Below are 23,616 nucleotides of genomic sequence, written 5' to 3' on the forward strand. Positions count from 1 at the left end.
TTTAAAATTTAGTAATCTCTCACTCTTCTGCCATGAGTTGGTTCAGCATAGAGCTGAGGGAGGGGTGGAACTAATTTCCTGCACAACAAAACTATTAAATTGGAAAAAAAAAAAATTGTCTCCAGCAAGTATGAAAAATTAAAATGTTTCCAAGAAGCTATCATGATTAAAAAAATGCAGGTTAGTTTGAGGTGCGGCATTTGAATTTCATTATTACTGAGTGTTTTGTGTCAGGCTCAACCATTTTCCTAAGGAAACACCCTCCACCCTGAGCAAAAAAGCTCCCTACCTCCCATCTGCAACCCCCCTAAAACAATGCCTGTAAAACCAGCAGAAATTTTTAAAAGTTGGATCAACTTTCAGACCACTTTTGTCCTCAAGATAGGGGTTTCAGGGAAAAGTATAGGAGTGTCAGAAGCAGAGTTTCTGTTCTGAAAATCAATATTTCCCACCAAAAAATGTTTTGCTGAAGATTTCCAAGCCATTTTAATTCTAAAAAGGCCAAAATCAGGAATGTACATGAAACACTGAGCTATGGAATTTCATTTCCACTTTAGGATTCTGCAATAGAGATAAACTAAATTACTCCAAACAGCTGTTCAGAGTAAATTTAATTTCACTGAAAGTGAAGCATTTTATAGAGCTAGTTTTCATCCAGACAGTACTAAAGAGATGGGCAGGCTTTTCCATATTTTGTTGCCTAGTGCCTTGCTCAGAAATCACTACACGTGCAAGGTTCAAACTCCCATTTTGTAAAAAGCTCTCTCTTGATTCAGAGCAGATCTTGAACTTGAAGCTGCTGTACCCCACCCATACCCGTCCACTCACTGCTGGGGATTCAGCACTCACATACATCTCTTGCCAAACTGCAGCATTTCAACAGAAATTCTGTTCAGGCAAAAGCATTCAAAAAGTGTTGGTTTTCATTCCAGTGTGGAATTCAAATCAAACTTTGAAACCTCAGAATTTCTACAAAATGGAGTTTTCCTCCAGTCAGCTCAAAGGGCTGCTTTGTGTCTTGGGATCTTGCAAAATAACTAGATCACAGTTCTGTGTCTGGGACCATGTTTTGTGACTTTCTGTTTCTGGGAATTTTTAAAACACTGCACAAGCTTGCAATACATCGGTGTTGATATATTTAACTTGAGTTCTGCTAATATCAAATATATTCATTCTCTGCTCTGTGGCTTTGACTAGCAGTTGAATAGGCAGCAGCTTTAGAGCTCACAGGAGCAGCAGACAGCAAGGAAGTAGTTCTGTCAGTACTGGCTGGGCATTCTGCTGCCCTGCCATTCAAGTGTGTGTCCTCATTTCACTGCCATTGTTTTACTTATTCCTTCCAAAGTTCAGTGACACTAAAGTTGTATCAAAGGCATGAAAACCAACCTAAAGAATTTGCAAGCTCTAGGGCTTTGAAGCTCCCTGACTGAACAGGGGCTGTACAGTGTTTCCATTTTCCTTGGCACCTGAACCCTATTCCCTCAAGGCTTAGGTAGTGTTAAGGGTTATGCAGATGGTTTGTGCTTAGTTTAAACCACATACAGGAAGCTTTCTTTTAGCTCAACTTCTCCATTGTTATGCTATATTAATAGGCTCTTTTGAAGCCTAAGAAAGGACTGATCCACCCAAATAATAGTTGTGGGTGGGGAAAGTTATTTAGGAGCACGTTTGCAAAACATGAAAGGCTGTTTCATTTAACCATTTCCTTGCCTGTCTGTGCAGCCGGGTTTTGCTCATTCCAGTGCTCAGAAAGAGGAAGCTGCACTCCCATTTTTTAAATTATGAGGTTTCAGTCATAGGTATTTATTTATAAGTGAACATATTTATTCTTAGATTCCTCTAGTCAAGCCATAAAATGTTGGCTAGCCACTATGCAAGCATACAGCTATGCTCTGAATTTTGATCTTGTCCTGATTTTGTACACAGATTTTGCAGAGAAGTTTGTGCTATGCTTAGTTTGTGCTGGAATGGCTGATTTGATTCTGCTTGTATCATTAAGCAAAATCAAAGGCAGTTCCAGAAGTGACTTGCTTGGGACGTACCTCAGTGCCACCAGCTCTTTGCTCTTGCTATCCCCTTTAATTTTCCTGTCAGGCAGCTTGGTCCCCTCCTAAGCTTAGAGTTCAGCCTTGTCAATCCTGACACTCAGTTCTCCCTGATGTGTGCTCATTCTTGCACTTCCCAAACATTGAGTGGGATTTGCCTAGTGTCTTAAATACTGAAAATTAGCACAGCCTTTGTCCCTGCTGCTTTAGGTGAGGTTGTGCAGCTGAATGCTTTTCAACCTCTGCTTCTCTGCTTCCTCCAAGTGAACATGACAAAGCGGATGTGCCACTTTGCAGCAGGGCTGCAGGATGATACAGTGCTCAGAGGGAAGTGGCCAAACTGCTCAGCTTCTGCTTTGATTAACTTTTTTTTACATTCTTTTTCAAGTAACATTTGCAACATTGACAGTTTTTTCCCTTCTACCCAGAAATTCCCCTGCACCGCAAGCAGAGCTTTCTCTTGTGCAAAAAGAGGAAGAGCTGAAGGAGCTGAGAACTCTGCTGGAGAGTTCTCAGCTGTAGAGCAAAATAATACAGCTTGCTCTAGGACATTGTGGGAATGACTGGAGATCCTCACGCAGGTAGCCATAACAGTAAAGGAGCATGGTGTGTTTCTCCTCAGTTAGAGCTGAACATGCACCCAGCTATCTTCAGCTGCTTGGACTTGGGGAGCAATTTGACAGACAACTAATGCATCTTAGGGTTTTTGTCACTCATTTTGAAAGATGTTTGTGTTTCAGATAGCTGGTCTACATACTGCAGCTCTGTGACAAAGAAAAAGGACTTAAAAGGCTGTAAAGAAACATTTTCATCTTTGTGAAAGATCATACCCTATGATATAGATGACATGTTACTCGTTTCCATGAGCAGAGTCCAGACTTAAGCATGCTTTTCTGTGGTCAAGAAAAAACAACAAAAAACCAAAACCAGCAAAACAGAATCCCAAATATTCAATAAAATTACTTTCTCTGATTGTTATAGGTCATGGTTGTGTCACATAGTTGTGACCTGCTTGCAGTCAAAACTCCAAAGCAGCCATCCCACAATGCAGTCAGTTCTCCTCCACCAGGGTGTTTCCCAGGTTCTTAATAAAGCAGATTTTCTAGAAGCAAAGAATGCACAAGGGAATAAGCAATGCAAATCTATTTACTGACAGTGACATTTGACTTTCTAAATATATTCCTCCCATAAGAGCCATACAAACACAGCAGGTTTTTTCCCCTCTTCAATATGTTTAAAAGCAGAAGAGTTGGCTTTAATCTGTGATGAACTTTTAGGTATTGTTTTGATTTAAAATTTAATAATTTTAAAATTTACTAACATTTTGTTGTTAAGAGAAACTACTGGAGAACAAGGATTTGTGGTTTGCATAGGTCTGGAAGGAGGGATTGCCTGAAGTTCTTTAGCATAAATAAAGGAAATATATTTTTGTAGGTACTGTTCGTGCATGCCATTGACCTGTGCTAGGCTGGGAATGACAGTGCTAGAAAGGCACTTCTTCTTTCTTGAAACCCTGTGAGAGAGGCTAGGATTTAATTACTCACTTGCATCTGTTTGATGAACCTTTCAAATAGAGGAAGCACATCCTGGTTCAGGATGCAAGCCTTTTTCCAAATAAAAAGAATATACTTTTCAGATGTCCTATCACCTGCCTTTGAACAGCTGATGGCTCCTGCTAATTGCCAGCTGGATTTACAATGGATTAATGATTACAAGTGAAATTGGAGGGTCAGAGGTACTGGTTGTGCTAATTGCAGACTTTTTACCCTTATCCGTTTTAGCATTGCTCACCTTTGTTTTGAAAGGCACAGAGTAGGGGAAACAGAGACTTGTGGCTAATGTAGTCAGTGACAGCTTCCCTTCAGAGCTTATTAAACTTTTCCTTTTCGTATTGACTTATTTGGCCTGATGCACAGAGCCTGAGTCAATGACGTGGCTGTAAGCATCCGCCAGAGCACCGTGCTGCCGCCACAAGCCACTTGCTTAACTGTAGCTGCAGCTTCATTTGTTTCAGTCCGTTTAGGTTAGGCTCCCAGAACTTCTTCCAAACAATTCGCTCCCTCATGCAAAGATGATACAGTACATTTTATCAAAGGAAGAGACTGAGAGAGTAAATTTCCATGTGCTCAATCAAATCAGTTTCAGATATGAACTCTGGCCCTCCTTTAATCTCTTCTTGGAATTAAACTGTTCCCTTTTAAACTGGTTGTCTTCCCTAAGAAATACTGAACTAGAAGGTAGTTTTTAGAGGTGACAGGGCAGCTCTTACCTGTAGGATAATAATCTGTACTCTTCCCAGAACACATCCCTGTTCTAGAATAGGTCCCTGTTGTTCTTCTATTCTCTATGTGTTCCACCTAAGAATATGTTGGTGTGTGCGGTGGCATGGAGTTTGGAGTGAACATCTTTACAGCAGAAAACCAGCTTACAGCCAGCAAAGAACTCACAGAGGAAATTTTTCAATACATAAATCCATACAGAAGTACCTGGAGGATGGTCTTAGCCTGTTTTTATGCAGGTGTTTGAATTAGTTCTAGCAACATTCACATACATCAAAACATGAGAATGAGTTCTGGTTTTTGAGTCTGTATGCAAGCATACATATTTGTGCCTAAATATTTTTATATAGTGTGTGAACAGACTTTCTGAAGATGGCTTTGCAGGGATCCTACTAAAATATACTGGATCTGGAGTAAATGGACAATGGGAGTTCACAGGCTTCATTGTCTATCTATAGAAAAATTAATGTATTCTAGTAATTAGTGGTTAAAGGAGCAGTTCTGTCAAGAATACATTGACAGAGTAAGTACAGGAGACTTTGGCTATTGTATTCAGGAAAGTGAAGATTTCATCCATTATGTATTAAAAGCCTGAGAGAAGAACAAAGCTGCTAAATTACTTCAGGATCTTACTTGTTCAGTTCTGGCTTTTTATAAAGTAAGCAGACAGGGAAGTCCTGGTAAGCAGAGGCCTACATACAAAACAACATTTTGAAGCAAGAAATCAAAGACAATTTTTATTATTTGCTGTTAGTGGAGAAGATAATGTATTGCATTCTGGATAAAAAACATCATTATTGACAGCCTTCTGTACATATCAAAATATGATATAACTTCATGCATGCCCTCCTTCTGTTCTTTACAGACGACCCCCATAAGCCAGAGGAGAAAGATGAAATTTCCAAAGTCACAATCATAAGTCTTGTCCCATTACTGGTGATTTCTGTTGCTGTGATTGTTATCTTTTATGCCTACCGCACTCACAAGAAGAGGAAACTCAGCAAAGCATGGGAGAAGAATGTTAAGCCCAAGAAGCATAAGGACTGCAGTGATGGCTGTGCGATTATGTTAGACGACGACCGCTCAGACATCAGCTCCACGTGTGCCAACAACATCAACCACAACACAGAGCTGCTGCCCATTGAGTTGGACGCTGTTGTTGGCAAAGGAAGGTTTGCTGAAGTGTACAAAGCCAAATTAAAGCAAAACACATCAGAACAGTATGAAACTGTGGCAGTCAAGATTTTCTCCTATGAAGAATATGCTTCCTGGAAAACTGAGAAAGATATTTTTTCAGATGTAAACCTCAAGCACGAGAACATACTCCAGTTCTTGACAGCAGAGGAGCGTAAGACAGATCTTGGCAAACAGTATTGGTTGATCACTGCCTTCCATGCTAAAGGCAACTTGCAGGAATATCTCACACGACACATTATCAGCTGGGAGGACCTCTGGAAACTTGGCGGGTCCTTGGCCCGGGGGATTGCCCATCTGCACAGTGATCACACACCCTGTGGTCGTCCCAAAACACCTATCGTACACAGAGACCTAAAGAGTTCAAACATCCTGGTGAAAAATGATTTAACCTGCTGTCTCTGTGACTTTGGGTTATCCCTGAGGCTGGACCCTTCCCTGTCTGTGGATGACTTGGCTAACAGTGGGCAGGTAAGTTAGAAGGTTGAAGTGGGGGGCAGGTAATGTACCAGTTGGTCTGTCAGTTCCTGGGCTGAAAAGATGGAAAAATTGTAAGCTTCTATGGCAGCTTTGACTTAAAATAATTTAAAATTAATGTGAATGGGTTTATAAACAAAGAGGCTCTAAACATTAAAGCAACAACGAGAGGAGTGCAATGTAGGTTTTGTTATGATTGGAGACCTGCATGTGTGTGTGATGCAACCATCCTCTCACTTATACCAAGCATGTATGAGCTTGTTGGCAACTGTTCATGGTGCTGCTGCAATGCACACACATACAAATACAATAAGGATCTGCTTCATGTTGTGAGGTTTTGACACGGTTTTCATGCCTGATGGCATTACACTTCTCTGTGACATGACCCAATCCTGGTTTACCCCAGTATATGTGAAGTCAGTCTTGCATCCTCAAAAGCTGTAAGCATGTAACTACAGATAGATAATAATTTTAAAATTCAAAAAAAGAGACCTCTTTAATGAATGGTACATTCTCCACATGTAAGCAAATACAAAGATCTCATATAAAAATAATTGTCCTGTTGTGATTTTTCAACTAAGGGGCATGGATAATACTCATCTACTTGACAGGGATGTTTATGAAGGTGTTGAAGATTACCTACATCTACATATTGTCTCTTTTAATGAAAACTCCCATAGTATAAATTCAGATAATTTGTTAATTTAATTCCTAATAGTTTAATTATACGTATATTTGTGTATTTCATATTTATATTTTTATACATAGGTCACTCAAATATTGTCTATTTAAATTAACTTCTACCTCACATGGAACGAATATTTTAGCTTAGAACATTTTCAGGGACAGATCTTCAGTCTGTGGTGTTCTGTTGAGTTCACAGGAGTTTTACTGTTGTGAATCAAACGTGGATATGCCTTTGGAAGTCTCCTTATTGAAAAGCAGCTGTCCTGATCTCATTTTTAGAAGATCTATTAACCAGAGCCAGGAGTGAATGTTAATTAGTGGAGCCATATTTAAAATACTACAAGCACCACTCTGTTATGTATAATTTCTCTCCAGTATGCCAGATCTTTTTAGAGTTCAATGAAGTCATACCAGATTGTCAGTCATAAGACTGGTCTCATTTGAAGCAAGAGAAGGACTCTGAAATTCATCACCCACAGACACTTTGCTTAAAGCGGACCCTTATTGCACACTGATTTCTCTGGTATTGCTCAGAGTCACTTGGAAGTAGGAGTCCACACCAACACTGGTGACAAAGTACAGGGCTGCCCAGGTCAGGTTATGGCTTTGGAGTTTGTCTCCTTGGGCACTGCTGTTGAGGCTGACTGTTTTATTTTGTTTAGCTTCAGTGAATCTGTTTGGGGGTGACCCAGCTGATGTTGTTCTTCTATGTGACAAGGAGTACGAATCAATTGATTTGACTCCAACCCTCCACTGTCCTGCAAAAGTGCAGAATCATTTTCATTGCTGCAAAGAGTGTGTTAAATGCCAACCCAGAACAGAACTTTGTGGCAATGTGAGGGACCTGTGTTTAGGCATCATTAACTCTTGTTAAAATCTGCAAGGTTTGCAGATGTTTGCCCATGTGCACAGATAACCTTCTTAAGCTTTGGATGGGATGTGCTTGGAGAAGAAATCATATGCTAGAGAGTTAATGGTGGGTAGCAGCAACCTCTGCTTCAGTGTTTCCATATGTACATTTTATGTAGGGAAGGGAGTTGGTGCTTACCTTGGTGGTGCTGAGATGTGACTGTCCCAAGTATCTGCTCAGTGTATAGCTGTTATTCACATGCTTGGCCTTAAATTCATCAGTGTCAATGTAGCAGGGAACTTACTTAGCTTTGAGACTGCTCACACTCAGTTTTTTTTTCCTGTCCTCTGTTTATAAAGGCTGTGATCCTACAACCATTCGGATATTTTTGACACAGAGATTTTCTTCTGTTGCAAGATCCTATGACAAAGCTATGTTCTTGATCTTTCCTTCTTCTTATGGTACTTTCCACTTTTTGTGGAACATCTTCCCACTTCCCCTGAGCCTGAGGTGATAAGACATATTTACAGAAGCTTATAAAAGGGTGTCATAGGGCTCTCTCAAGACTGTACATTTACTATGTGGCTGTCTGCAGTTGCAGACCCAGTAACTGAAATGATCTTTCACAGCCCTGCTTGCCTCTGGGCTCTGGAGTGATTGCTGTAGTGTAAACAGCTCATTTAAATCATATGTCCTACTGCATCACCCACTTGTGTTTGTTCATCCCTGCCATTAAACAGTCTTCAACTTGAATCTGTCTTTGCCTGATGAAAGACTTCTGTTTGCAGTTTTTCAAGGGGAATACATTATTTATATGCTGTGAAGAGTTTGTCATTTGAGAGCAACTGTTGAGTGATCCAAGAATTCTTCCTTGAATCCTTTCTCATGATAAAAACAGACTTTTAAACTTCACCTTCTGTAATGCAAAATCATAATCTAGATCTCAGCAAAGCTGCTAAAGTCATTGCTGAAAATTGCTCAGTATGAATAAAGTTTATGAGAACGTTTTTTCAAAGGGCAGATTTTTGGTTTCAATTCAAATGTGTGGTTCTGCATTCAGCATTTGTGTGTTTGCTTTCTTCTCCCAGGCCTGCATTTACTCTCCTTTTAAGCCTACCATGAAAAGAAACAGTTAACACTGTAATATGGTGTGCAATATAATACAGTGTTTCTTACTTATCTGAAAGACACTTGGTCAGCAGCAATTGCTTCAGGCCCAAAGGCTGGAGTTTATCTATGAATAGCCAAAGAGTGAGAAAATTTGTCAGTGTCAAAATTATTTGCTTAAGGAAGTAAAAAGGGCTGGTTTTTTTCCTCACCAAGAGAGGTGCAAGTAAGTTGGTAGTCAGGACAATGCCAGATTCCCCTGGCAGCAGAAAATATGGCCTGTGCCAAGTATAGCCTGAATTTTTGGATGCATGTCAAATGGCACTGTTTCTGTGAAAGCTGAAGTTAAATCACAGTGGAATCCAAAACATGAATTGCAATTTCAGCTTGTGAGCTCTCCCCAATCTCTTCTCCTGTAGGTTGGCACAGCAAGATATATGGCCCCTGAGGTTTTGGAGTCCAGGATGAACCTGGAGAACATGGAGTCCTTTAAACAAACAGATGTGTACTCCATGGCTTTGGTCCTCTGGGAAATGACATCTCGCTGTAACGCTGTCGGAGGTAAGTGCCATCTGTTTTCTTCTCTCTAAAAGTATGTTGAGACAGACATGCTCTCATGGTTGTCTGGGGAGAGGGCACTTCTTTTTACCTATCATAAGGTTTTCTAGTGTATCTGGATGCTGTAAATCAACAGTCCTTCAGTAGTGTGACATGCACATGTGCATGGGCAGGCTTGAACACCAAGCACTGAGCACATGAGTAAATTGATCCTCAGTTGGTGTAAGGATAAGTTTGTTGTTAGGTAGGTCACTTCTAAAGATTATTAAAATCTGGTTTCCCTATGACATCTTGGGTAGCTATGGATTGACTCAGTCTGGTTGATCTCATTCAAAATAAATGAAAACATAAGTCAATTTGAAATATTAAACTGAAGAAGTGATAACTGCTTTCCGTTTACTTTCATGGAATGTTAATTCTCAAACCTAGTAAGGGCCAGTTAAGTGTCACGTTTACTAATTGGTAATTTCTGTAAGAGGCATCATAGTGGGATGGAAAGTTTCCTGTTTTCCCAAAGTCACCAGCTGCTGCATATCATGCTTCGTGATTTTGCAAGAGATCATCCATATGAGAAATCAAGGGATGTTTGCGGTATAAAGTGTAGTAACAAAATAAAAATTATTAGAACTGACTATCAGAACAGCTCCATGAAAAGCTGCTATGCTTGTTCATATTCAGAGTTTCTTCTGAAACAAAACCTTCCATTTCTGCTTTACCTAAAGTGGACCCAAAACTCCCAGTGTGCAACACTGGTATGTGCTAGAAATCAGAAAAGTTGCTGTTGGGATATCTACAATACATATTGCCATATTTGAAGTTTTTCACCTTCCTTCAGGAACTAAAATAAGACAAAGTCGCATGTCAGATTCTTCAGCCTTCTGGAATTGTCTAAGAGTCATTCTAAAAAATATTGCTGCACAGTTCAGGGCTCACACAGGCAGTCTAAGGAGCAGGGCTGTAAAAGGTAACACTAATGTGGATATTACAGTAGATATGCAACCGTGATTTGATTTGTTATCCTTCTTCCAAAACCACAGAGGCTCCCTTTTCATTGGACTTGGCACAGTTCCACCTTGAAGGGCTGCCATAGACGCAGAGACAGGAGAGTCTTGCAGGCTAGAGCACTGTGCTATGAGGAACATAGTGTACAGGGGGGAAACCAATGTCCCAGGGGAAGATGTGCATAGCTGTTCCTTTTTTCTCTACCAGCATCTGTGGGATACCACAAGGGAGGTCTCTGAAGCCACTCTGCACAGTGACTGTGTGGCTGCATCACGATGTCCATGTGCAGCAGGGAGGAATTGCCTCCATCTCAGTCTCCTGCTCTGTCTGACCAGCATTTGGTCTTGCTGGGTGGGCTGTATTGTGGGCAACAGATTTGCCCCTGTTTGCACCCTGCCAGGAAAGCTACAAAGCTAGTATGTGTGCTGAATGTGCTAGCATAAAAGCATTAAAAGAACACCAAATTATTTTCTAGTCAAACATTTAAGGGTAAAACATTTGGTGCTTCAGGAACTGAACCTCAGTCTGACATATTACAAGGCAAACCTATCCATATTTAATGGATCATGGTCATGCCTGTTTCTAAGTGCACTGGAACAACCTCAGCCTTTCATTAGCACTTTTGTAAATGTGGCAGAGGAGATTTAAAACCTGAAAAAAAGGAACTGTGCCCTGTCTCGTGATCTGTCCCTGTTTCTTCCATTTAGGAACTCACCTGATTGGTATAAATATGAGCTGTTCACTGTGGAGTCTTTCATCTTTGGTGATGCCCAAGTCTCTTCCTGTTCAGATTTGCTGAGTAGGGCAAAACAAAGATTGCAGCAAAAGCAAAGCTTATTGCTGCTGTTCTCAGAAGGCAACTGCTAAAAGAGGATATAAAGGGAGTTTCATAAGGAAGGAAAATCACCAGCATGTTTAGCTAGAAGAGATTGACCCATTATAACCTTGAGAAGAAAAGCTGAAGTCATTTCAGTAAAGGGAAATATTTCTCTGGCCTGGCATCCCCTTTCAAGTGATGCTTAACCCGCACCCAAATTCTGATTTTCCCTATTCATTTCATCCCTCAGTCATTCTCATCTCCAGAAACACATTTCTTGAATTTTATTTCCCTATTTCAGTCATCTTTCCTCAGGTGAGGTCCCCAGCAAAACTCCAGGAGCACTAGGGCAGATCTGTAGAGGTTGGAACTTGCTGTTAGCATCTCTGGCTAAAGCAGTTAAACACAACTCCCAGGATGTAGATCCCTTAACTTGTCACTGGTACTGAGCTGCAACAGCAGTGCACCATTACTCTCATTTCCTTCTCAGATTTTCCCCTGGTTGGAGCAGTCTGGTTGTCTTTGCAGCCAGCTGGTGAAATACCCTTACAGTGATTCATGACTACAGCTCTCCCTCTGCTTTCCTTCTCCATCTGTCACTTGTGAGACTCCCTCCTCTCCTCACAGCCTTCCTGAGGAGCTGCCTCTGCTCATGCAAACCCCTCTTTTACTCCTAGACTGTTTGGCAATGAGAAAAATGTCTTTGCATGCGAGGCAGGGTAGGCTGACCTGATTGTAGGCAGTCCCTTCAAAGGAGCCTAAAAGATCTAGGCTCTGCCTTTGCAGGGCCAGGCTTGGCTGTGGTGTCAGCTCAGGGCAGTTTTGAGGGCAAGAGTGGGGAGTCTTAGCCAAGACAACAGCATTAACAACTTTATTTAGGGATGGAAACATGTAAGGAAGGGGTGCTAATTGCCATTCAGCCACACGGAGGTACAGGGACTTCTTTCTTTTTCAAAGGGAGCTCTCGGGATTCATTTGTCAGCATGCAGGTGTTTGGTGAGTGTGGGAGGTGATGCAGGCAGGTCCTTTCACTACAGATGCTTTGTCAAACACAGCCTCCACACTATGCCAGGCCCCTTCAGTCAGCAGACATTTAAACAAAAATACCCAGCAGCACAACCCATACTGTGAAGCTGCTGTAGTAAATAAGCAGGTGGGGATCGGCTTTTGTGAAAGGCCACGCTGTTCGTCGTTACTTTGTTGTGCTAAATATGGAGAAGCAAAAATGGGGCACAAGGGAAAGGGAGACAGAGGCAAAGATCGAGGTTGACTGATTTTTCACTGGAGTATAATTTAAGAGGCATATTTAGAAACTCAGCAATACTACTTTGGGGAGAACTTCAACTGTTCCACGCTGCTGTTAACTTGGTATTTCATTCAGCACAACAGCTGTGCACCAGATGCTGCACGTTGTAAGAAATATAATTTTCATCTCAACCACTTGCTTTCAGGGTGACACAGCTTTGGTGACTGAGACAAGTGTAATTTCTCTGACAGCCTCCTAGAAAGAAAAGAAAACCATCTGGTTTGAATCGCAACTGCTATGGGTGAGGGACTGTTGGGGGTGGCAGGGGAGAAGGAGGGGAAAGGGAACTTTTGGATGCGTGGGTTTGGTGAAGAGGGGGAAGAGAAACCCCTCAGAAAATGGTGATGTTGCTCGTGCGTTATTGTACTGCCTGGAGTGGTGGCTGGCTTCAGTGTAGTAGCAGAGCTTTGTTTAAAATGGCAGCCTTGCTTTACCAGAGCTGTGTTTCACGTGAATAAAATCAGGAGTAATCTTATGCTTATTTGGGAAGAGTCAGCCAAGAGCCACAGTTTGGCAGCTAAACATTTGTGCATCCTGTACCTCATGAAGTGCTCAGCTTTCATCACACTGACGTGGAGCAGTGACGTTCCTGGCAGCAGGGAGCAATCAGATGGCCTGTACAGCAGGGCTGTACCTGCCCAGTGGGCCCTGAGGTGGCTGCAGCTGGGGGCTGATTTAAAGTTCTCCTTCTGTGAATCAGAGGCAAATCAGGTCATGTGTGCACGGCACTGGCTTGTAGTGGCATACAACCCTGCTTGGTAGATCCACACAGTGCAGTGTCACCCCATGACAGGCACCTGTGTCCTGGAAATTCTCCCAGTGTCACCAGAGTGCTGCATGTAAGGTAGAAGTGCTGTCCTTCAACAAGCCCATGTGGCAGTGGATAAGGTCACTGCACCACACCCCATGCTGAGCACTGATGTGCTCTGTGTTTGCCACTTTCCCACCTCAGGATTCACTGTGCATTGACTGAGCAGCCTCTAAGCCTACACTGATGGCAGGGCTTGTGCACTCCCAAACCTGTAGAAGGGTGGCTGTGTCTTTGATCATCAGATGGGAAGTCACTTAGGAGGTATGTGTGCACAATGAGTTCACTCATCCCAATGCATCCTTCCCTCAACAGGGAAACCTAGGGAAATTTATGAAGTAAACATTTGACAGCATGTTAAACTTAGCCATGAAACAGCTTTTGGGTCTCTGCTTTGGGCATTATTTTCTCTTTGTGCAACTAGTGCAAGTCAGCAGATTCACTACCCAAATTCTTCAAGCATGAAGAAAGACACTATCTGAAGGACTCTTACCTGTGTTTGCATGAGCTGTCACAGTAGCTCCACCATCAATTGATTTATCCCTTCTTCCCCCTCATAAGCTCTAAATAAAGGGGCATTTCAAAGGAGCCTAGAAGTTCCCAAACACAAGCTGTCTGCTGTGGACTGTGCCTCACAGTTGACTTCTGCTGGCCTTTCACCTCACTCCTGCTTTGATTCTGCATATAAAACATCATCCAGCATGAGAAGTTGTCCCACTGAAATCAATAAGACAGATCACATAAGGGAGTATCAACAGGGTTTGTGGTATGCTCTTCTGACCCAAAGAAAATTTCACTGCAAAAAGCTTAGAGTAGAAAAAGACCACAAGTGAACTAAATTTTCCAAGCTTTCATCACACAGAACAAATAGATTTTCTGTAATGTCTCTGTTTGGGGTTAAAAATTCAATCCCAGCCTTTCTGAAAACTATAGCTAGGCCAATATAAAAAAAACCCAAAAACTAGAGGTACAGCAGTTAGTAGTGCAAGTGAGTTCTCAACCATAAAGATTAAGTGGTGGAGGTTAAAGTTGAAGGAAGTCTGCCATTTTTGAATGCTGAAGGTTCTGTAGTTCGTGGTTCCTGACATATTTATGGTACTTCAGTTGTCATTTTTGGTGCCCAACCAGCCTAAAACCAGTGAAAAGAAACATATAAAGCATGAGCAATAGAATCAGCATCTGTGTACAGCCACACACAGGCATCTAGCCACAAACATCTTAACCTACCTCAAATTGACATCTGTTACCTCTACTGCAGCACGTAAACATGATCCAGGAATAACACCAGCTATTACTGCAAAATGTGTCTGACACTTGAGATTCCACAGCATTAGGATGACTTACTGCATGAGGATTTAGTGGGCTTTTTTTTACTTTCTAAGGGAAAGAGAAGCATGATAATAAATAGCAAGGAGATGCCGCATGCTTTTCAAATTGAGGGAAGGCATGACTGTATTAGTAGAAAGTCATTACAGTGAATTGGCAACTGGCCTAAATTTCTCTTTCTTTACCATAAACAAAAACAAAGCAACAACAAAAAATCCAGACCTGAAGAACTTATTCAGTCTTCGTATTTGGAAGAGGAATGGTCATAACTTACAAACAATTTCTCAAACAGAAAAAATGTATTATGAAGCTGTCAATTCCCAGGAAAGGTTTTCCTTTCTCCTGCTTGAACCATCTCATTAACTTGAGCAACCTTGAGATTAAATTAGTGAGAGGGAACAAGTCAGCACCACAGTACCAGCTTCCCTCTGTTGGCCATTGAGACTCTTTTAACTCCTCACCCTGCAAGATCTCAGAACCTTGGCTGGTGTCCATGACCACTGCCACAATTGAGCCATGACTGATGGAGATGGTGCAGGAAATGGCCATCTAGGTCATGTGATTAAAATTGTCCCGGTGAACTTTAATATTTTTGTTAGCTTTGAACATACAGGTATGTGCAATATAATCATTGTGCATCCGCTGCATGCTAACCCGGGTCTGACTAGCAACATGGCAATTTCCCAATTCATTTCTAGGGCTAAAGTCTTGTAAATTTACTTTGGCTGAGTCATCTCAGACTCAGATTAATGTGGGTGAAACTGGTTTGCATTCTTGTACAGGAAAGAAAGCGAAGCAGACTTTGGCCCTTGGGTCTTAGGAGATGGGAGTTTTGTTTCTCAACTATAGCCATTCTCCAGAGCATCTTGTGGAAAGTGGCCAGCAGCAGATGGCTAGGGAGAAGAAAGAAGAGCTCTGCAGGAGGCATCTGTGGGGTGATGTGCTGCATTGCACACAGTTGTTTGCAGCTGAATCTCTAAATGCTGAGCATTTGAAGCAAAAGGTTTAATATCCCTTCCAAAATGTTTGTTATTGTAACTTGGCTATTCTTTTTAAGCATTAGCCTGATAAAGTCTTCGTCTCATGGCCATCACATACAAGTGAGATCTACAGCCTGACTTCAGGGCTTTGGAGAAAAATCCAGAGATATTTTTCTTCAATACTACCTTGCTTTTATCATGAGACATGACAGAAGGATCTGACCTGTGTTGTCTTGATCCTTAGTTTTTTTCAGTAACATATTATATGACCCCATCCCTTCCTTTCTCTCCCAAAGTAAACAAACCCAAGTGTTAGATGTTCTTCCCATTTCTTATGGCCTTTAATCCTTATTCATATTTCTCGGCACTTTTTAGCCCTTTAGAGCAGTAAGCAACACTAGGCACTGCAGTTGAACTTGGTTGTAGCATCATGCAGCAGTGGTTTGTCTCTCTGCTCATTTGTCTCTGTTCACACATCATCTGGGCATTCACATGCATTCTCCAGACTGCTTTGTAGATTATACTTCAGTTTCTCTTGCCCTCAATTAATTCCTAGAAAGAAATAAGAGGCAGCAGAACAGGCCAGCTTCATAAATCTTTATCTGATAGCAGCAAGTCATTAGGCCTGTGAGTAAAGTCTCCATCTGTTCCCAAAGAAACCACAGCATTTTCTACACTGTGTCAGCATCTACTATAATATTTCCGCTCTCAGAGATTTCTTGAGTTTTCTCCAAAGGTCCCATATGTCTGCCTTTTCCTTTCTCTCTCCAAAGAAAAGCAAAGAAAATATGCAACATGCAAACAAAAACTAGAGTGGCAGCAGCCCCTTCAGAAAGCTGTGCCCCTGTATCACAGGCCAAAACTGATCCATTTTGGGAAGGAAATCTAAAATAAGAGCAGACTACTACTTTCTACAAAAGAATGCAGCTTAGGAGTAAACAAGGGCAGTGTGGCAGCTTCCAGCATTGCTCCTTAACTGTATCTTTGCCCTTTCCAAGCAACTGTTTTGTCCTAGCAATCCACACATTCACATCTACCATGACCGAGATAAATTTCAGTTTATATTTAACCTGATAAGTGTGTGTGGACTCCAGGAGAGCTAAGGGTGACCAACTGTTCAAAAGCTTGGCTCATGCAAAACTCACCTTAAACCTCCTGTGCATTTTACCTCGGCAGAGATTGAAAGGCTCACAAACCATTATAGATTACTCTGCTTCTTGAACTGTTGCTAATATTATTATGTACTCAGGAGTTTAAATGAGAATTGTTTTGTTGGCTAGGAAACAAAAGGGGAGGGAGAGAGTGTGTGTGAGAAACACATTTGAAACATTTTTGAAAATGCCAACTGGCTTTGCTTTGTTTGGAGCTGGTCAGGCAGAACAGTGGCAGCGAGCTGCTAATCAGTAATTCCTACTCCCAGAAATCAGCCAGCTCCCTTCACTCTTGGCACCAGCACAGCCCAGCTAAATACCCTGTGTTTGCTTCTTTCCCAGAAGTGAAAGAGTACGAGCCCCCATTCGGCTCCAAAGTGCGAGAACACCCCTGTGTGGAAAGCATGAAGGACAATGTCCTGAGAGACAGAGGGCGACCCGAGATCCCCAGCTCCTGGCTTAACCATCAGGTAAGAGCACCACACGTGGGCAGTGGGAGCTGCATTGTGCATTTAGCTGCTGCCTGAAGCCTGAGCCTTACCTCAGTGCCCTGCCCAGCAGGCTGCACCTCTCTTTGCATGGAGAGGTCTGTCACACATGGAGAAACTCCATCAGTGCAGAGAGGCACTGATGCTGACGTGGTTCAGACACCATAGTGCTCTTCACCGTGCCTGCCCCAATGCCCTGGTATTCCTGCTGCACACCAGTGTAATCTAAATGCAATCAAAACACACACATTGGAAGCCTGAGATCCAAAAATCATCCAGAGAGCCACGGAATAGTTAGGCCCTTAAAGCACACTGTGTGTAGGCTCTGAAAGGGCAAAGAAAACAACTTCACACATGGGCCTCTGTTGCAGGCAGAATGGGAGCTTCAGACAAAATTTATTAGAGAAGCCCTCCTGTTGAGTCGTGAGGTACAGAAAGGATTCCTTTGCTTTCTAAGCTCCTTCTCAGAGAGGTGTCTAGGTGTGGCTGGGCTCAGTCTTAGCTCCAGATTTTGTCAACAGTTTACGTTTTAAAGATTATATAGGTGCAATTGAGCCATTATACAACTTTGTCCCACATGATTAAGAATGCCAAACTAGTTATAAAAATATAAATTACTTATTATGATAATGACTAGACAAAAAGGTCTTAGAGTTATGTACTACACAGTATAGGAGCTGTAACTACTCATATAGTGTGCGCTATGAAGCAATATTGAAGCAATCATATTAAAGCAGCTATACTAAAGGTAGCAAAAGCAATTATTAACTTAAGATTGATGTCAGCCACCCATGCCAACAAGCTTAGGAAAATCTCTTCCACTCAGCCTCGAGGAGTAACCTTGAGGGCATGGGAGTAACCTTGAGGCATTGGACTCCTCAAGAGGAGGAATCTGTACACTCTCTCCAAGAAGGGTTATGTTAGAAGATGCTATTGTTAAAAAGTGGGACTGGGCTGTCATATTCTAAAGCAACATACTGTCAGTCAGATGTCTCCAGGCCAGCTCAGTCAGCTCAGCAGCTTTAGATAAGTATCACTTGTTTGTTCCTTTGTTGGGCAGTTCACCAGGTCTACTACATCTTCACCTCACTATCAAGATGTTTAACTTTGAGTCAGGCTGGTTTCAGCATTATTCAACACCAAAAAAGCAGCGTGATGCCCTTCTTCATTCACCACTGGTAGCTTTGCAAACAGGGGACTGTTCAATTTGTTTTACCTCATTTCCAGGGAGACAATCCTACTATAGAGGATCTTCAGCAGAGAAAGCAAATCTGAGTACTTTACCATGGAAACCATAGTTGTATCCCAGCTGTTGACAGGTTTAAGGAAACATGAAATTAGTCTTCAGCAAGCAAGTCTGGTTTTATTCAGGTTGTGCATTAGCAGTCCATTTCCCTTGCATATCACAAAGCACTTTGTCAGCTTCCTCCATTCACAAGCACCACGGTTGCACTTCCTAGGCAATAGTAGATTTTTCAGTAGATGAAATTCAATGGAAACATGCCAAACACATGCATTTATTCACCTTTTCTCTCAATAGTTTTATCAGTAGAGATATTAGAGAAGTGAGGCTTGGTCATTCCACTCTCAGTGAAATATGCTGAGTGGTCTTTAGTGACAAAAGGAAAGTATCACAAACTTTTATAAAAGCCCAAGCAACCAAGAATATCATCTACTATATCCTTCAGGAGCAATGTAACACTCCCTTTTTAATTCCATTTGGGAAGTTAAAACCAGTCTGACAGCTACTTTAAAAAGACCAAGTGAGTGGCTAAAATCAATCATCTTTCCAACCAGGAACACTTGCCACCTGATGACTATGGCAGAATGCAGCCCCTTCCTGGACTGCAGGGACTTGCTCCTTATGTACTCAGCTGTGAGGAGCAGGGCTATTGAGGAGGGCCTTTTAATGAGAGAAGAAAGTTGAATTTTGAGGGACACCTGGGTATCTGATACTAACAGCACTAAAAGCCCTTGACAGCAGGGCTGAGTGTGCAGAGAGCTGCAGCTTGAGGTGCTGGGATAGAGCTGTAGGATACACTGTGGATTTCATCACCTCTGGGTTTATAAAGCAAGTAAAATGATCATGGATTTGGGCCTAGGTGTCGTGCATTTGACTTCAGAAGTTTCTTCCCTGTCTAAAACCCACACCTCAAACTGCTCCCAGCACAGAGCACCCCACCAACTGGGAGGGCCATGCACTTGTGCTTATGTGTCACTAGAATGGGCATAGCTGGCCCCAACAGGGCTCAGCTGAGTCTAAGGAAGGAGATGCCTGATAACATGCTTAGAGGACATTTAATGAAGGTGGATTTAATTCCCTTTGCCTGAATCCCTTCAGTGTTTCACATTGTGCTGTCTAAGATGCAGTGATGCATCAATTTCCGCAGGGCTGTGATGGTTTGTAGCAGCTGAGGATCTGCTTTGAACTCCATAGAAGTTGTTCTTACTGTAATGGCTCTTCCATATTCATTTCCTTCCTCTGCAGTTCTGTTTTTGTAATGAACTCATTATTCATCATGATAAAATTCTGGAATGGATTTACATATTACAATTACCCCCACACCCCCCTTAATGAGATTTGTTGCACTATTGATTTCAAGTTAATGTTTAATATTTAATTTAATTTACTGCTTGTAATTTCAATGCCAGCAGAAAACTAATATTATTTGTATACAGACAGTAACATTCTGCTATTAGCATTGACATCAGTCAACATCACCAATTAGGTAGATGATACAATTAATGCAGTGTTGTGAAATGTTATTTTTTTAAATAAGTTTAAGATAAATCCTACTTAATGGGCTTTTAGTGCCATAAAGCAAAACACAGTTTCCTGGCAAATACTTCATGTTTATAAAATTCATTACAGAGATGCAACTGGTTTTTTGCTCCTGCAAACATTTGCATTGGAATTGAAATGAAGGTTAAACAGTTACAACTGTGAGTGATGTGCTTAAGTGTTCGGGGGACTGTAGCCCATATTTGCACATAGATATAGGTAGTCTACAAGAAATTAATAAAAAGCTGATGTACAGCCCAATATTGCTGGCAATCAGAATTTTGTTTGAAAAAGCCAAGCAGCATTCAGACTTGCAAGGGCATGGGTTTAGCAGGAGGTCATGTTATCCAAGAATTTTGATCATATATATTAAACAAAAACCCCTGCTTGATTCTCTATCACGAGTCCAAAGCATCGTTGTTCTTGTTATAACATATCAGACCACGTGCCCAGAAATGACAGTTCCAACTACAGTGCTGAAAATATTGTAGTAGGGTTTCTTTAAAACAAAACAAAAAGAAAACAATGCCCCCATGACAGAAGCAGCAGATCCCATAAAGAACCCCCAGGACACACATGAAATAACACCCAAAATTCGGAGGGCACTGAAGCAGCTCTCTGGGAGAGGCTTTGCTGGTGGCTGGCCCCCTCACGGCTGCTGTCTGTGTGCTCCCGGCAGGGCATCCAGATGGTGTGTGAGACGCTCATCGAGTGCTGGGACCACGACCCCGAGGCCCGGCTGACGGCGCAGTGCGTGGCCGAGCGCTTCAGCGAGCTCAAGCACCACGACAGGCTCTCGGGAAGGAGCTGCTCAGAGGAGAAGATTCCCGAGGACGGCTCCATGACCACCGCGAAGTAGCGCGTGCCCGAGAGCTCCGGAACGGAGGGAAGCCGCTCCTAGACGTGTTCACCTTGGCAAAGGAAGAAGTCTTGATCGGTGCCTTGACTTGCTTCCTAGAGGACTGAGGCTGTCACTACTCCCTTTAGGCTCCAGCTCTGGACAGGGAGATGTATTCTGGGAATTACAAGCTGGGGGAGCAGCAGTCATACCCTAGCACTGGCGGCCAGCATCATGTCGTAGGAGGAGCTATATATGGTAGCACTTCCTCAGGAAAAGGATTTGAAAATAGCCAATAACATTATGCACTTTATTAATGCCTGTATATAACTATGAAGGCGCTATTTTTATATATATATATATATATACATATATATATATAAAAATGTGTGTGTGTATATATATATATATATCTATATCTATATATCTATAAACAGCCATGTCCTGGGAAAAGAAAAGTTATTAAAAAAAAAAGGCTTCCAGGAAATTACCAGTGCATTAGAAATCCCACCCTTTAGGGAAGGAGCCTGGGGAGACTGGTATAGCACCACACCAGCAACTGTGCACTAAGCGTTCTGCCAAAAAATAGGAATAATATGCAATAAGAAGATGACTTTCAAAGCATGTGCTTGACCACCTGGCTGCCATCCTGCTGTTCACAGTTGCAGGAGCAGTGTCACAGCAGACAGGCCAAGTTGACTTCGCAGTTGTACTTGCATGGTCCTGTCTGCAGCATATTGTGGAAAGTTCAGGAATACCTTTTCCCTCTCATCTTAACCCCAAAGTCCTCAAAGTGTTCCAGAACAGGCATGTGAGGAGGTTTGGTCCTTCCCACATGTGTGTTTTGTTATCAATTTCATTAATGTTGTATGTTTATTGCTTTGAATTCATGCTGCTTGCAAACAGGTTGCAAAATATCAGCAGGATCAGTTTTCTCCTCCTCCCATCCCCACCCCCAAACCATAGAGAACAGGACAGGGCCAGCAACAATTCAAGCAGATGTTTTATATTTGCTGTGCATTCTGAGTGTGGGCAGTCCTATTATTTTCCCCCTGTCTTTTACCTTGTTTGTTTTGCTATAAGAAAAAGCTTTTTTTCCCTGTACAGTGTGTCTAATTGCTAGGCAAACCACAGTGTGACTGTTCCATGCTTTCTAAAGTAAGAGGCAACAGCTGTTGCCCTGATTTTGCAAAAAGACCTTGGAGGTGAGGGAAAGCTCCATAGCAATAGGTTAATGGCATATCCTGCCCTCATCATTGCTTGCATTTAGGGCTGCCTCAGCAAGTCAGCAATTCACAGAATGTAAAAAAAAAACCAAAAAACCAAAAACAAAGAAAGACTTTTTCAGCGGGATCTTTCAGACTTTGCTTACATTTTTTCAGTTCCCCAAAATGCTTGAGACAGTTGACATCACATTGGGCCTATATGTATGACAGCAGTGTGTTTAAGAAATGCTAAAAATTTTGTCTTTAAGTGCTTTACAGTGGTTTATCCTGTTTTCTCTTCCTTATGGCATGTCAGCAGGACTTGAAAGTTAGAAATTCAACCAGCACAAACCAATCCTAGACACATGTATCTGGTGTGGCTTATTAAACACCTTTGACAGATAAACATCAGTACATCAGTATTCCTCTCAAAAATGTTGCCATGCAAGTCAATAGGAATCATGCTTATTCAAGTAGGAGTTAAGATTTATGATGGCAAACACTTTTTTTTTTTTTTTGCATTTTAACCAAACTGCTCAGAGGTGTTAAAACAGAGTGGGGCAAAACCTCCACACCTACAGTGGAACTTAGCGATACTATGGCATTTTTGTATGGGTGGAATGTTGTAAATTCACAGGGCCATAGGCAGAGGTAGGAGATGTGGGTGGGGAGTGCATCCAGGCATGTAGAAGATCTCGGCCCATTTCTCTTCCTCCATCCACACAGAAGGTCAAGGAATGGAGACCAGTAGTTCCTGACAGTACTGACGTTTTCATGGGGTTTCTTAACACTACATGTAAAGGAAAATTTTTATTCTTTTAAGGAATACTTCACCTGTACATCATGTATGAAATAGGAATGTGAGCAATATATACTCTTGTATATCAAAAGTTTCAAACACTTAACTTGCTTTGTAAACTGTTTTGAGGGGGGTTTTGTCTTGTTTTGTTTTGTATAAATCAAATGTTTATTGGAGCAAATAAAATAACACCAACACAAGTTCATCTCTGGAGCATCCAGGCTAGGGAGAGGCCTCTTCCTAAAATGAACCCTATCCTAAAATGATTCAAGTCCATTTCTTCCCACCAGGGGCCTGAATGTCAGTCTCAGTCTGTCCAGTGTGCATGTGTCCTGCTTTGCTAATGACTCCTTCCCCGAGTCTCCACCCTGCCCTTCAGCAGAACAGCACTAGCAGATGGCCAAACTTGCTGGCCCCTTAGCCCCTGCACTGTTATACCTTCACTAGTCTCAAAGGAAGGGAGGGAGAAAAGGCTTACAGCTGGTGCTTTCCTACTTCTGGATTGCTTGGGTCTCAGTGTAGATGTGACTCTTCCAGACATGGTTTTGTCATGGATGGGCAGTTTTGGGTTAGCGGTTGGATTCTGTGATCTTGAAGGTCTTCCTGCCCTCTTTAAATTGTCTCGAATGTTTCTTGGGTTGAATCTAAGCCTTTGCGCAGGGTGCCATCCACCAGTGTTTGATACCGGCATTTGAGATGCTCCAGACATGACCATTTTTTTCATAGATTGTATTTTTGTGCCAAAACCACCACTGGCCCTCATACTTGGCTGCACTGAATATCTCCTTTTGACCTCAAAATATCTCCTTTTGACCTCAAAGAGGCACCCACAGATCTTCATTCATGAGTCAAGCAAAATCACAGAATAACTGCGGCTGGCTGGGGCATCCAAGTCTGTTCTGTGCTTGTTTGTCACC

At 42.0% G+C, this 23,616-nt stretch overlaps 1 protein-coding gene across 2 annotated transcripts in view; it reads left to right on the forward strand.

Annotated features, from left to right (window-relative positions):
• TGFBR2 (transforming growth factor beta receptor 2) overlaps positions 1 to 22,902 on the forward strand; it is a 59,401-nt gene extending 36,499 nt beyond the window's left edge. For both annotated transcript variants that reach the window (XM_041466570.1, XM_041466569.1), the window contains 4 exons: positions 5,190 to 5,989; positions 9,059 to 9,200; positions 16,930 to 17,057; positions 20,537 to 22,902. In XM_041466570.1, the coding sequence (XP_041322504.1) occupies positions 5,190 to 5,989; positions 9,059 to 9,200; positions 16,930 to 17,057; positions 20,537 to 20,716 (1,250 nt within the window). In that variant the 3' untranslated portion in view covers positions 20,717 to 22,902. The remainder of the gene's footprint in view (positions 1 to 5,189; positions 5,990 to 9,058; positions 9,201 to 16,929; positions 17,058 to 20,536) is intronic.
• The last annotated feature ends 714 nt before the right edge of the window (positions 22,903 to 23,616 follow it).

The sequence above is a fragment of the Pyrgilauda ruficollis genome, unplaced genomic scaffold, assembly GCF_017590135.1.
Source record: "Pyrgilauda ruficollis isolate IOZ18807 unplaced genomic scaffold, ASM1759013v1 scaffold2, whole genome shotgun sequence".
NCBI lineage: Eukaryota > Metazoa > Chordata > Aves > Passeriformes > Passeridae > Pyrgilauda > Pyrgilauda ruficollis.